The 14,047-nt window shown below is 41.6% G+C and overlaps 2 protein-coding genes and 1 pseudogene across 2 annotated transcripts; all 3 read right to left on the bottom strand.

Annotated features, from left to right (window-relative positions):
- Positions 1–825: 825 nt before the first annotated feature.
- Positions 826–4,362, bottom strand: LOC129485279 (hemoglobin subunit epsilon-4-like; annotated as a pseudogene).
- A 2,849-nt stretch (positions 4,363–7,211) lies between these two features.
- On the bottom strand, positions 7,212–8,816 carry LOC129484524 (hemoglobin subunit gamma-2). The gene is made up of 3 exons (XM_055282702.2): positions 8,653–8,816; positions 8,307–8,529; positions 7,212–7,426 (listed from the first exon to the last, which is right to left on the bottom strand). The coding sequence occupies exons 1-3, from the start codon at positions 8,742–8,744 to the stop codon at positions 7,298–7,300; spliced, it is 444 nt and encodes a 147-aa protein (XP_055138677.1). The 5' UTR covers positions 8,745–8,816; the 3' UTR covers positions 7,212–7,297.
- Positions 8,817–12,120: 3,304 nt separating this feature from the next.
- LOC129484527 (hemoglobin subunit gamma-2) lies at positions 12,121–13,737 on the bottom strand. Its single transcript, XM_055282704.2, has 3 exons — positions 13,574–13,737; positions 13,228–13,450; positions 12,121–12,335 (listed from the first exon to the last, which is right to left on the bottom strand). Exons 1-3 carry the CDS (start codon positions 13,663–13,665, stop codon positions 12,207–12,209), a joined length of 444 nt encoding a protein of 147 aa, XP_055138679.1. The 5' UTR covers positions 13,666–13,737; the 3' UTR covers positions 12,121–12,206.
- Positions 13,738–14,047: the final 310 nt, after the last annotated feature.

The following is a 14,047-nucleotide window of genomic DNA, read 5'->3' as shown; positions in this document are numbered from 1 at the left end:
TATAGAAAGAGAATAAAATCACTACCACTAAAAACAATAAAACTTGTATATATTTATAGAAACAGAGAGCTGAACAAAGAGATTTATTATTTATCGGGTAGTGTGATAAAGACTTTACAGGTATCGATTCAATTAGTTCTTATAAAAATCCTTTAAGGAAAATAAATATAAATAAATACAAGATAAATCTATCATATGTACAGCTTAATGGAATTATAAACATGTTTCAGGTCACAGAGGTAGCAGATGAAGTACAGATGAAAACCAAGACAGCCAGTTCACATGCCTTAGAGATAATTCTCTATTAATACTATTGAAGACATTAAGAGAAAGTTCAAGGTTTGGCCCTTGATTGGTCTCTAGGAAGCCCCATCCCCACTGCATTATAAATCATAAAAATATGTTGTTTAAAACAAGTAGAAATGAACTATAGTCACCAAATGAGCTATATCCTGAGTTCATATAAATAAAATAATAGCCTATACAGAATTTCTAATTTGAGTCCTAACATACCTCTACACACTACCAACAATCGTCTTACATCTCTAAAGAGTACCTCCATTGCCCTGCCTTTCTGTAAAGATATTGTCTTATTCTAGAGATGATTTCCCCTTCCTAGGAATAACCACCCCATTAAAGCCACTCACAAGTTCTCTCTTATCTTGCAGGATTGCAAGGAAGTATCTTCTCTATCCTTAAACTCCCATTCTCCAACATTCTCATTTCCATCAGAAATGGTGCAGAAGGGCAATGGATAGCACAAGTGGGAGATTTTAAAGCGTGATTGTTTGGACACAGTAATTATTCAAAGAATAATTACTGAATCAGGGTAAAATATAAAGACAGAAAAAGAATACAATGATATTTCTTAGAGAGCATATTTCTCTATTTTATTTTTATCATGCAGGAACTAAATCAGCAGGCAGGATACTGCTCTTCTCCCCATCCTCCCCCATCTAAAGGAGATGAGTTTTTGGGACATAGGTACAAACATAGTGGACTAGTAGGTACAAACATAGTGGACGGGGAACTCAGTGGTCCTTGCGGGCTACAGCATTAACCACAGCATTTGTTAGTTCCTGCCAAGAAGCCTGTATCTGTAGGGTAAACTCCTCGCTGAAATGGGTTGCCAAAACAATCAATATCACGTTGCCTAAGAGCTGGGGAGGGAGTGAAGATAAAAAGAAAATGTGACATAGTGAATAGAAGGCCTCAAGCTGAACTTCCATCCTTTTTGACCAGAGCTTGAGAAACTCTCACCATTATGGGCTAGACATCAGCTTCAATATGACTGGCAGCCCTGTACCTCCCATTGCGTCCTATCCTTCTCTTACTTGCTATGCCAACTCACTACCCCAGCACATTGTGATTAATTGTTTCACTTTTTTAGCGACTCCGTCCTTTTAAAAAGTAGGATAATAGTACTTCATGGAACAGTAAGGGATAGGATATGTCCCCAGTTATCACACACATACAATTTTCCCAAATATTCATAACAAAGAATCCTGTACCATGCGTACAAAAGTATACCATCATCATTCAGAGGGAAACAATCCTCTTTTTAACAGCTTCCCACTACTCTGTTCAGTTGATCTTTTTCTAACCTCCAGGACTATGCAGAAAAGCGTCTATTAATTTTCACAGAAAATTTCACTGACCAAAGGAAAGATGTTATTTTCTCGATCTCAACTTCTGTTCCCTCAACCAAAAACACTCAGTTTGATTTTGGCCAGAATTTTTTATAAGATGTGTTTTTCAGAGCCATCAAATGGTAAGTGTCCTTCCATTATTCGTAGTCCTTGCTCTACCAAATTTTAGTTATGTTTTTTACAGCAACATAACTCTCAAAATCCCACCGCTGAAATATCATACCCCACAGCTGACTCATAGCACAAGAAAAAACCACCTCGGCTTTCAAAAGTACCCATGGTGCAAATATCTAAGGGTAAAGAAGAAAGCATGAGTGTACTTAGTACTCACCAGGAAGTTCTCAGGGTCCGCGTGCAGCTTGTTACAGTGCAGGTCACTCAGCGTAGCAAAGTTGCCTTGAGGTCATCCGTGAGCATAACAGCTTTTCCGAAGGAGATCAGCACCTTCTTGCCATGTGCCTTGACTTTGGGGTTGCCCATTATTGCACAGTCAGAGCCCAGATAGCCAAAACTTCCAAAGTACCTCTGGGCCCATGGGTAGACAACCAGGAGACTGTGGGATAGTCATAATCACAGAGCAGGTGCAAAGTCAGACTATGTTAAGACAATGGGCTAATCCCTCTTTCAGAAACACTTTCTGCCTTTCTGCACCTTGCCCCGGCTTCCGGTACCTACCTGCCCAGAATCTCACCTCCAGCCTTCTCACCTTAACCTTGCTTCACAGGCTAGTGGCAGCAGCCTTCTTGTCAGCAGTGAAATGCACTACAGTGTCAGATCTGGGAGTTTCCTGGTGATCACAGATGAGTCAGAAGCATGCCTGCATTCCTGCTTTATGTGTGGCTTTTTACTTCTCCTCTCCAGCCCCCAGCCCTTTGCCTCTCCTAGTGAAATGAATCTATTGACCAGCCCTTTGCCTCTCCCACTGAAATGAATCTATTGGTCAAGGGTGGGTTGTGACTCCAGGGGTGGGGTTTGGGCAAGGAAGTTTTGCAAGATGGACATTCGAGTTTCTGATAGAATCCGGGTGGCCTTCTCAGGGGAGCTTTGCTGTTCAGGCTTAATTTGAAACTTTACTTCCTTCCCTTCCATTTTCCTACACTACCCCCACCATCCAGTGTGCAGTTTATTTCTCAAGGACTTCGCCAGCAGCCACTAATAACCTGAATGCTGACAAATAGGAATAAGTTACAACTGAAAAGGATAAGAATTACGAATATCTTAGCCATCAATTCCTGGATCAGGAGTTGTGGCAACGTAACAACATGTATGGTGCTATTCATCCAGGCTTTATGTGGAAGAAGCCACAGGCTTTCTTGGTTTTCAGTTCTCTTGAGACTACATTGAGTACACAATTTCATCACTTTTTTTTCTTTCTCTTTCTTTTTTTCTTTTTTTGAGATGGAGTCTCGCTTTGTCACCCAGGCTGGAGTGCAGTGGCGCGATCTCCGCTCACTGCAAGCTCCACCTCCCAGGTTCACGCCATTCTCCTGCCTCAGCCTCCTGAGTAGCTGGGACTACAGGTGCCCACCACCATGTCTGGCTAATTTTTTGTATTTTTAGTGGAGATGGGGTTTCACCATGTTAGCCAGGATGGTCTTGATCTCCTGACCTCATTATCCGCCCACCTCAGCGTCCCAAAGTGCTGGGATTACAGGTGTGAGCCACCACGCCCGGCCCATTTCATCACTTTTTAGAATAGAAATAAACACCTCTATCCAGCATCAATTTGGAAGAAAGCAGAATAAGAAACAAACTAGGGAAGTAAGGGGAAAACTGGGTTTTATTACCATGTTTTTTAATCCATTTAGTAGTCAGTGTACTTATCTGAACAAAGGAGATTTCCTCTGAATCGTTGAACAACAGTCCATGTCAACTCCTGCATATCTACAAAATTATGCCAGAACATCTAATAGTGTTGGGGAAGAAGTGTGCTGCTCTGTTCAAGAGGATAGAAGATTCCATGGCCCGTGCTGGGCATTAGGTCATTTGTGTCTGGCACAGGCTCGATGTACAGTCTAATGCTGTGTTAAACTTGTCTTTATATCTAATCAGGCAGAGACATTCTTTACTGACATTATTCCATAGGCTGCTGCACGTGTCTCATGTGCTGCACGTCTCATGCGTCTCAAACAAGTAATTTCAGGGATAGACAGAGCACACTTCCACCGGCAGAGAGAATAACAGTTTATTTTATATTCTTAAGGCTTATTGTCCTCATACTTAGAGGTTCAGGATGCTGGTTTGTGTGTTACCCCTGGGATAAATCCTTACAAGAAATAAAGTTTAGGAAATCACCCCCATGTGTATTTCAAGGAGACTCTAAATTTCAAAGAGTTAAACCCAATATATTAAAGCTGAATTTCTGATATTACAGATACAATATTTTAGTCTACTTGATACAGTTGAGAGGCAGTTATCTGTTTTACTTAGGAACATGGGGAAAGTTTGTAGTGACAAACAGAGTTTGAGGCAAAACCAAGATTATCTTTAAGAGCAGAGATCGATGATATGAAGAAAAAGAAGTGGTAAGTTTGACTATATGCAGGAAACACATTTATATTGAGTTGTGGGGACTGGCCTGAGAGGAAACTTCAGGTCATGTCCTTTAATGGCCCTAAAACTAATTCCCAAAAGAATTTCTGTTCATTGCCATACCTCATATCCTTAGGTACATACATCTAAAACCCTGCATACCAGTGAACAGCTGCTGCATCTTTCCGTCAGCCAACCAGGAATTCAGCAGTTACTGCTAACTTCCACTTTTCTCTCATCTGCTCCAGGAAAAGTGACCTGCAGTCACTTTCCTGGAAGTATTGATTCTTTCTTGTTTGTGGCTGTTCCCCGTTTCCAATTGTTTTCCATGATTATTGCTTCCACTGTGATCTATAGACTCTTATATCATCAATACCAGGTTATCATTGCAGTTGTCAACTTCTCCCTGTTGCATTTTATGCATTAATTCAACAAATACATATTAGGTTCCATATGTCATCCATTAAGTTTCATTCATATACCATCCATTTTTCTTAATTCTGAGAATCTTACATGAACTAGACAGACAGATTCTCTGGTTTAATGGTGCCCTCACTATAGTGAGCAGAGGAGACCAGCATACATACTAAAAGAAATGAATGAATAAGAGATTTCAGATGGTATTATATGACTTGAAGAAACTGCATATTGTATCTACAAACCATCTGGTCTTTGAGAAACCTGACAAAAGCAAGCAATGGGGAAAGGATTTTCAATTTAATAAATGATAGGGGAGAACTGGCTAGCCATATACTGAAAAATGAAACTGGACTCCTTCCTTATACCTTATCCAAAAATTAACTCCAGATGGATTAGAGACTTAAATGAAAAACCCTAAACTATAAAAAGCCTAGAAAAAAATCAAGGCAATACCATTCATGATATAAGCACGGGCACAGATTTCATGGTGAAAACATGAAAAGCAATTGCAGCAAAAGCAAAAATTGACTAATGGAATCTAATTAAACTAAAGAGCTCCTGCACAGCAAAAGAAACTACCATCAGAGTGAAAGACAATCTACAGAATGGGAAAAAATTTTTCCAATCTGTTCTTCTGACAAAGGCCTAATATCCAAAGTAAATAAGAAACTTAACTTCACAAAAAAAAAAAAAAAAAAAAACCCCATTAAAACCATGGCACACTTCTACCTATAAAACAAACCTGCATATCCTGTACATGTACCCCTGAATTTAAGGTAACATTAAATTAAATTAAAAGAAAAAAAAAAAACAAATGCCATGGCAATGTCGGGAAGTTACCCTATATCGCCTAAAAAGAGAAGGCATAAATAATGCAAAACTTGTTTAACATATCATCAAGAAATAACCATAAAAATGAACAACCAGTGGCCCTCAGGGCTGCTCTGCCTATGCAGTAGTCATTCATTTATTTCTTTACTCTCAAGAAATTTGCTTCGACTTAAAAAAAACAAAAAACAAAAAAAGAAAGAAAGAAAGTGCGTATTCTGAAATGGTAGTGACTGCATTTGAAGTGGGACCTTTATGATATGATGGAGCCAGGCAGAGACGTTTGGAGAAGTTCTTCAAAGAAGGAAGGGCATGTGCCAAATTCTGACGCTGAGGAGAAAAAAGAAAGAAAGGAAAGAAAAAGGAAGGAAGGAAGGAAGGAAGGAAGGAAGGAAGGAAGGAAGGAAGGAAGGAAGAAAGAGAAAGAAAGAGAATAAAGAACTTTACATTTCACTGTATGTAAAGATATTACAAGGCTGGAGTAAAGCATGTTGAAGTAAAAATAGGAGAAATCAAAGTCAGAGAGAAGGGCGCAGGCAGGCTTATTATTTGGGTCTTACAGATGAGAGTAGTAGAGTAGGTATTGTATACTGAAACATAGGGGACGAGTGGAGATTTGCAAACCTGAGATAAACGTGGTCTCTAGTCCACTCAAAACCCAAGCTTATTTTTTTCTCCTTCTTCATCTGCCTTACTCAGTGCAAGGTGCTATAACAAAATACCAAAGACTGGATGGCTTCAACAACAGAGTTTTTTCTCACATTTCTGAAGGCTGATTCGTGGTCCTGGATTGCAGATGGCTGACTTCTCACTGTGTCCTCACCGGGAGGAAGGAGGAATGGCTGGTCTCTCTCCTTCTGATAAGGAAAATAATTTTATGATGGGGATCTGCTCTCATGAGCTCATCTAAACCTAATTACTTTTCAAAAGCCTCCCCTACAGCTAAGGTCAGTTGGGAGTTGGGGATTCAGCATGTGAATTTTGAGGAGACACAAACATTAGGTCCATAACACCATCACATTAAACTCTTATTTATAGAGATACACTAACATCCAACTATACAAAAATTCCATTGAGTAAGCCTTCCAATTAATGTTGTACAAATTCTTCCCACTACATTTTGATCTCACAGTGCTGGCCTGTTGCTCAGACATAACATGCTCATGCTGACTTGTGAGGCTCTGCTGATTCGTTTCTTACAGCTAAGTCCCCACCTCCCCAGAAGCTTACAATGAGGTCTCTCCCCTGAAATGCTGTGACCAATCTGCACACTTGAGGGCATGGGATTAATTTCACTTTCTTAGGCATCCACAAGGGCTGAGAAAAGCTAAGTGCCATTAGAAAGAGTATTCCCCCGATAAAACAGAATTGCTAAACCTGACTAAACCTTGACCTCCTAAAGCTTGGAACCCTTTCCGTTCATTAAGAACCATCCTTGCTACTCTGCTGCAATCCAGTCCTCAGGTCTTCACTGAACATTTCCCCACCTCTTCCAAAACATCTGTTTCTGAGGAGTCCTGTCCTATAGAGGTCTTTATTCCCACCGGATTTCTCCTACACCATTTACTCCCACTTGCAGAACTCCCGTGTACAAGTGTCTTTACTGCTTTGTTCTTTTATTTGCTCATCAAAATTCACATCTCTTACGAAAATAAATGAGCACGCACACACTACAAACACACACAGGCAGCAGAAATACACATTCACACATCCCCCAATATAAACCCTTTGTGGCTCATATATTTAAAAAGATGTAAAAAAAGAACTGAAGAAAATCATGTGTGATCTCTTAGCAGAATAGATTTATTATTTTTATTGCTTGCAGAATAAAGCCTATCCTTGAAAGCTCTGCATCATGGGCAGGGGGCTCAGTGGTATCTGGAGGACAGGGCACTGGCCACTCCAGCCACCATCTTCTGCCAGGAAGCCTGCACCTCAGGGGTGAATTCTTTGCCGAAATGGATTGCCAAAACGGTCACCAGCACATTTCCTAGGAGCTGTTGAGATGAAAAGAGAAAACAAAGATGAACCCATAGTGAGCTGAGACTCCAGCCTGGCCTCCAGATAACTACACACCCAGCTTCCACCCAGAATCAAGCCTATGTTAACTTCCTCAAAGCCTGAGATTCTCCCTTCCCATTAAATGCAGGTAGTTGTTCCCTTTGCAGCACTAGTCACTGGCCATAATTTAAATCTTGCTGTCTTCTTGCCACCATGAACCCTGTATGTTGTAGGCTGAAGATGTTAAAAGAAACACATGCTCACACACACACACAAACACACACACACACAAACTCACAGCTGACTTTCAAAATCTACTCCAGCCCAAATGTTTCCATTGTTCCTCACCCCCGGACATACTTTGCCCCCATCTGGAATTAGAAGACATACGTTTGTAATGAAGCATTAGCAGCATTTTATATGTGTCCAGCTGATATAGGAATAGCCTTAGCAATATATGTTTGGCCACCAAAGTTCCCCACTTTGACTGAGCCAATATGTGCCTTCTGCCTGCATCTTTTTAATGACCATACTTGTCCTGCCTCCATATAGATGTTTTAAAACGAATAACAAAAATGGTGAAATGATTAGAATTCCTTCTACTGGAATCTAATAAAGTAATTTGCCTCATTTCCACATCTCCTTTCTCCAAGTCAAAATTGTCCATCTAGATTTTTAAAGGCACTCCTTAGGCCCTAAAACGTTACCACTGGGTCTCAGCCCAGTTAGTCTTCTGCAGTTTCTTCACTCCCAACCCCAATATCTTCAAACAGCTCACACCCTGCGGGTAGATTCAGCTGTGCTCAGATCAATACTTAGATGTCTAAGTTGCCTCGAGACTAAAGGCAACAGGGCTGAAACATCTCCTGTACTCACCCTGAAGTTCTCAGGATCCACATGCAGCTTGTCACAGTGCAGCTCACTCAGCTGGGCAAAGGTGCCCTTGAGATCATCCAGGTTCTTTATGGCACCTCCCAAGGAAGTCAGCACCTTCTTGCCATGTGCCTTGACTTTGGGGTTGCCCATGATGGCAGAGGCAGAGGACAGGTTGCCAAAGCTGTCAAAGAACCTCTGGGTCCATGGGTAGACAACCAGGAGCCTGTGAGATTGAACAAGAGCAGTTTGACAGTCAGAAGGTGCCACAAATCCTGAGAAGCGACCTGGACTTTTGCCAGGCACAGGGTCCTTCCTTCCCTCCCTTGTCCTGGTCACCAGAGCCTACCTTCCCAGGGTTTCTCCTCCAACGTCTTCCACATTCACCTTGCCCCACAGGCTTGTGATAGTAGCCTTGTCCTCCTCTGTGAAATGACCCATGGCGTCTGGACTAGGAGCTTATTGATAATCTCAGACGTTCCAGAAGCGAGTGTGTGGAACTGCTGGAGGGTGCTTCCTTTTATTCTTCATCCCTAGCCAGCCGCTGGCCCCTGGCCTCACTGGATACTCTAAGACTATTGGTCAAGTTTGCCTTTTCAAGGCTATTGGTCAAGGCAAGGCTGGCCAACCCATGGGTGGAGTTTAGCCAGGGACCGTTTCAGACAGATATTTGCATTGAGATAGTGTGGGGAAGGGGCCCCCAAGAGGATACTGCTGCTTAATTTTTTTATAGCCTTTGCCTTGTTCCAATTCAGTCATTCCAATTTTTCTCTAATTTATTCTTCCCTTTAGCTAGTTTTCTTCTCCCACCATAGAGGATACCAGGACTTCTTTTGTCAGCCTTTTTTTACCTTCTTGTCTCTAGCTCCAGTGAGGCCTGGAGATTAAAGCTAAAGCATGTACCAATTTTTGAAAAGTTCAGGGATTGTGAAATGTGTTTTAGGCATAGGTCCAGGATTTTTGATGGGACAAATCTTAGTCTCATTTAGTGAGCATTGGTTTCTAAGGAAAAAGTACTATACTTCCTTCTGAATATACTCTCTGTGACTTTTGCCATTATCTCTTAAGTTCTCAATAGTGTAGTGAAAACAATTCCTATAGAGCCACAGTTTCAGCGCAGTAATAGATTAGTGTTACGTAATATAAGACCTAATGCCTACCTCAATATCTACTTATCCATACCTATTTGAAATAAATCATGACTGTTTCATCTTAGAAGAAATATTTGATTCCATATTCATGTATGTATGTATACACTAGATGATGTGTATTTATCACTGGATAAGTGTGTGTGCTGGCTGATGACCCAGGGTTTTGGTGTAGCTCTTCTATGCTCAGTAAAGATGATGGTAGAATGTTCTTTGGCAGGTACTGTGGATTAGAATTAATTATCTTGTATAAATGCTAGGTTCACTTCTCAGGGAATCTTATTCTAAGACATAAGACATGCATGTGCATGGAAAACAACTCTAAAGAGGCAAGGGCTGTTTTTGTTGACTAATAGTCCACACACTGTGATAACTCGAATCTCAGTGTGCCTTAGACAGCTTTTTTTCTAACGCAGTGCTGTTTCTGACATACTGGACCATTAACAGGGTAGGAAGTATTTATGCTGGTTTTTTGGTTCTGTTTTGCTTTTGGTTAGTTTGTTTTTGTTTTTCTCTGAAAGTGATCCATGATCTCAAACCTTGCTAGATTATAATGCCAGAAGCTCTGGAATTCTGGCTATTGGAGGCGAGCTGTATCTTCAAATTAGTTTATCCCCTAAGCTATCAGGTTGATTGAAATTATAGTAATATTGGTGAAATCCTTTCAGCCTTCATGATCCTGTGTAAAGCTTATATCTGCTCATTGATAAAGATGGCTAAAAGGCCAGAAAGATACACATTTACCCATGTAACAAGCCTGCATATCCTGCCATGTACCTTGGAAATTAAAATGAAATGAAAAAAATTAAAAGGAAAAAAATGCCATGGCAACATCAGGAAGTTATCTTTTATAGTCTAAAAATAGGCAGCATAAATAATCTACCCCTTGTTTAGCATAGTATTGAAAAATTACAATAAAAATCGGCAACCAGCAGCCCTTAGGGCTACTCTGCCTATGAAGTAGCCATTCATTTATTCGTTTAATTTTTTATAAACTTGTTTTACTAAAAATAAAAGAAAAAAGAAAGTGCAAATTGTGAAATGGTAGTGAGTGACTGCATTTGAAGTGGGTCCTTTTTGATATGATGGAGCCAGGCAGAAGACGTTTGGAGAAAGAAGTTCCTGAAAGTAGGAAGGGCATGTGGAAAACTCTGAGGCTGAGGAGAAAAAAGAAAGAAATATAAAGAAAGAACTTGACATTTCACTGTATATAAATACATTACAAGCCTAAAGTATGTTGAAGAAAAAATAGAAATCAAAGTTAGAGAGAAGGGCTCAGGCTTACTATTTGGGTCTTACAGATGAGAGTAGTAGAGTTGGTATTTTATACTGAAACACGGGACCAGTGGCGATTTGTAAACCTGAGATAAACATGGTTTCTAATCCACTGAACACCCACGCTCACTTTTTTCTCTTTCTTCATCTGCCTTACTTAGTGCAAGGTGCTATAACAAAATAGCATAGACTGGATGACTTCAACAACAGAATTTTTTCTCACATTTCTGCTGGTTCCTGGTCAGGGCTCTCTTCCTGGGTTCAGGCGGCTGACTTCCCACTCTGTCCTCACCGGAAGGAAGAGAAATGGCTAATCTCTCTGCTTCTGATGAGGAAAATAATTCTGTGATGGGGATCTGCTCTCATGAGCTCATCTAAACCTAATTACTTTTCCAAAGCCACCCCCACAAATGGGGCCAACTGGGAGTTGGCGATTCAGCATGTGAATTTTCTGTAGACACAAGCGTTAGGTTCATAACACCATCGCATTAAACTAAACTCTTGCTTATAAACGTGCATTAACTTTCAATTATATAAGAACTCCAGTGAATCGGCCTTCTCAATTAATGTTGTACAAATTCTTCACACTACATTTTCATCTGACCATGCTGGTCTGCTGCTCAGACATGACATGCTGATGCTGACTTGTGAGCCTCTGCTAGCCCATTTCCTTCACCTAATTCCCCACCTCCCCTAGAAGCTTACAATGAGGTCTCTTCCTTGAAATGCTGTGACCAGTCTGTACACTTAAGGGTACGGGATTAATTTCACCCCTTTAGGCATGCATCAACACTTAAAACGAAAAGTTCCTTAGTAAAGTAAGGATCACTTCATTGTAGTTACCGTGAAAAGAAAAAGCTGTTTCCTGCTCTGATCTCTAACACCTCAACCTCCCCATAGAGCCTCACAAGGGCTGAGAAAAGCCAGATGCCATTAGAAATAGTATTGCTCCTAATAAAATAGAATGGCTATCCCTGCCTAAACCTTGACTTCCTAAAGCTTGGAACACTTTTTCTTTGTTGAGCCCCTTCCTCACTGCTGTGCTGCAATCCAGTGAAGAGGGTTCAGCACCTTCACTGAACCTTTCCCCATCTCTTCCAAACCATGTGTTTCTGAGGAGTCCTGTCCTATAGAGGCCTTTCTTCCCACCAGATTTCTCCTACACCTTTTACTCCCACTTGCAGAACTCCCATGTACAAGTTTCTTTATTGCCTAGTTCTTTTGTTTGCTCATCAAAACCCACATCTCATGTAAACAAAAAAGTGAGGAGTATGCACATGACACAAACACACACAGCCATGTACAAATACACATACACACATCCCTCAACATAAAACCCTTTGTGGCTCATATATTTAAAAAGACATAAAAAAAGAACTGAAGACAACCATGTGTGATCTCTTAGCAGAATAGATTTATTATTTTTATTGCTTGCAGAATAAAGCCTATCCTTGAAAGCTCTGCATCATGGGCAGGGGGCTCAGTGGTATCTGGAGGACAGGGCACTGGCCACTCCAGCCACCATCTTCTGCCAGGAAGCCTGCACCTCAGGGGTGAATTCTTTGCCGAAATGGATTGCCAAAACGGTCACCAGCACATTTCCTAGGAGCTGTTGAGATGAAAAGAGACAACAAAGATGAACCCATAGTGAGCTGAGACTCCAGCCTGGCCTCCAGATAACTACACACCCAGCTTCCACCCAGAATCAAGCCTATGTTAACTTCCCTCAAAGCCTGAGATTCTGCCTTCCCATTAAATGCAGGTAGTTGTTCCCCTTGCAGCACTAGTCACTGGCCATAATTTAAATCTTGCTATCTTCTTGCCACCATGAACCCTGTATGTTGTAGGCTGAAGACGTTAAAAGAAACACACGCTGTCACACCCACACACACACAAACACACACACACACACACTCACAGCTGACTTTCAAAATCTACTCCAGCCCAAATGTTTCCATTGTTCCTCACCCCCGGACATACTTTGCCCCCATCTGGAACTAGAAGACATATGTTTGTAATGAAGCATTAGCAGCATTTTATATGTGTCCAGCTGATATAGGAATAGCCTTAGCAATATATGTTTGGCCACCAAAGTTCCCCACTTTGACTGAGCCAATATGTGCCTTCTGCCTGCATCTTTTTAATGACCATATTTGTCCTGCCTCCAGATAGATGTTTTAAAACGAATAACAAAAATGGTGAAAAGATTAGAATTCTTTCTACCGGAATCTAATAAAGAAAAGTAATTTGCCTAATTTCCACATCTCCTTTCTCCAAGTCAAAATTGTCCATCTAGATTTTTAGAGGCACTCCTTAGGCCCTAAAACGTTACCACTGGGTCTCAGCCCAGTTAGTCTTCTGCAGTTTCTTCACTCCCAACCCCAGTATCTTCAAATAGCTCACACCCTGCGGGTAGATTCAGCTGTGCTCAGATCAATACTTAGTTGTCTAAGTTGCCTCGAGACTAAAGGCAACAGGGCTGAAACATCTCCTGTACTCACCCTGAAGTTCTCAGGATCCACATGCAGCTTGTCACAGTGCAGCTCACTCAGCTGGGCAAAGGTGCCCTTGAGATCATCCAGGTTCTTTATGGCACCTCCCAAGGAAGTCAGCACCTTCTTGCCATGTGCCTTGACTTTGGGGTTGCCCATGATGGCAGAGGCAGAGGACAGGTTGCCAAAGCTGTCAAAGAACCTCTGGGTCCATGGGTAGACAACCAGGAGCCTGTGAGATTGAACAAGAGCAGTTTGACAGTCAGAAGGTGCCACAAGTCCTGAGAAGCGACCTGGACTTTTGCCAGGCACAGGGTCCTTCCTCCCCTCCCTTGTCCTGGTCACCAGAGCCTACCTTCCCAGGGTTTCTCCTCCAACGTCTTCCACATTCACCTTGCCCCACAGGCTTGTGATAGTAGCCTTGTCCTCCTCTGTGAAATGACCCATGGCGTCTGGACTAGGAGCTTATTGATAATCTCAGACGTTCCAGAAGCGAGTGTGTGGAACTGCTGGAGGGTGCTTCCTTTTATTCTTCATCCCTAGCCAGCCGCTGGCCCCTGGCCTCACTGGATACTCTAAGACTATTGGTCAAGTTTGCCTTTTCAAGGCTATTGGTCAAGGCAAGGCTGGCCAACCCATGGGTGGAGTTTAGCCAGGGACCGTTTCAGACAGATATTTGCATTGAGATAGTGTGGGGAAGGGGCCCCCAAGAGGATACTGCTGCTTAATTTTTTTATAGCCTTTGCCTTGTTCCAATTCAGTCATTCCAATTTTTCTCTAATTTATTCTTCCCTCTAGCTAGTTTTCTTCTCCCACCATAGAGGATACC

The sequence above is a fragment of the Symphalangus syndactylus genome, chromosome 6 (genome assembly GCF_028878055.3).
Source record: "Symphalangus syndactylus isolate Jambi chromosome 6, NHGRI_mSymSyn1-v2.1_pri, whole genome shotgun sequence".
Taxonomy (NCBI): domain Eukaryota; kingdom Metazoa; phylum Chordata; class Mammalia; order Primates; family Hylobatidae; genus Symphalangus; species Symphalangus syndactylus.
This window is presented reverse-complemented; position numbering and strand designations above follow the sequence as displayed.

What these genes read in the sequence shown, in the direction of transcription:
- LOC129484524 (XM_055282702.2), bottom strand. Translation starts at nt 8,744, where the DNA reads ATGGGTCATTTCACAGAGGAGGACAAGGCTACTATCACAAGCCTGTGG. An exon ending in GGAGGAGAAACCCTGGGAAG is followed by an intron (nt 8,530 to 8,652) that starts GTAGGCTCTGGT and finishes TCAATCTCACAG; the next exon opens with GCTCCTGGTTGTCTACCCAT. An exon ending in TGGATCCTGAGAACTTCAGG is followed by an intron (nt 7,427 to 8,306) that starts GTGAGTACAGGA and finishes TCATCTCAACAG; the next exon opens with CTCCTAGGAAATGTGCTGGT.
- LOC129484527 (XM_055282704.2), bottom strand. Translation starts at nt 13,665, where the DNA reads ATGGGTCATTTCACAGAGGAGGACAAGGCTACTATCACAAGCCTGTGG. An exon ending in GGAGGAGAAACCCTGGGAAG is followed by an intron (nt 13,451 to 13,573) that starts GTAGGCTCTGGT and finishes TCAATCTCACAG; the next exon opens with GCTCCTGGTTGTCTACCCAT. An exon ending in TGGATCCTGAGAACTTCAGG is followed by an intron (nt 12,336 to 13,227) that starts GTGAGTACAGGA and finishes TCATCTCAACAG; the next exon opens with CTCCTAGGAAATGTGCTGGT.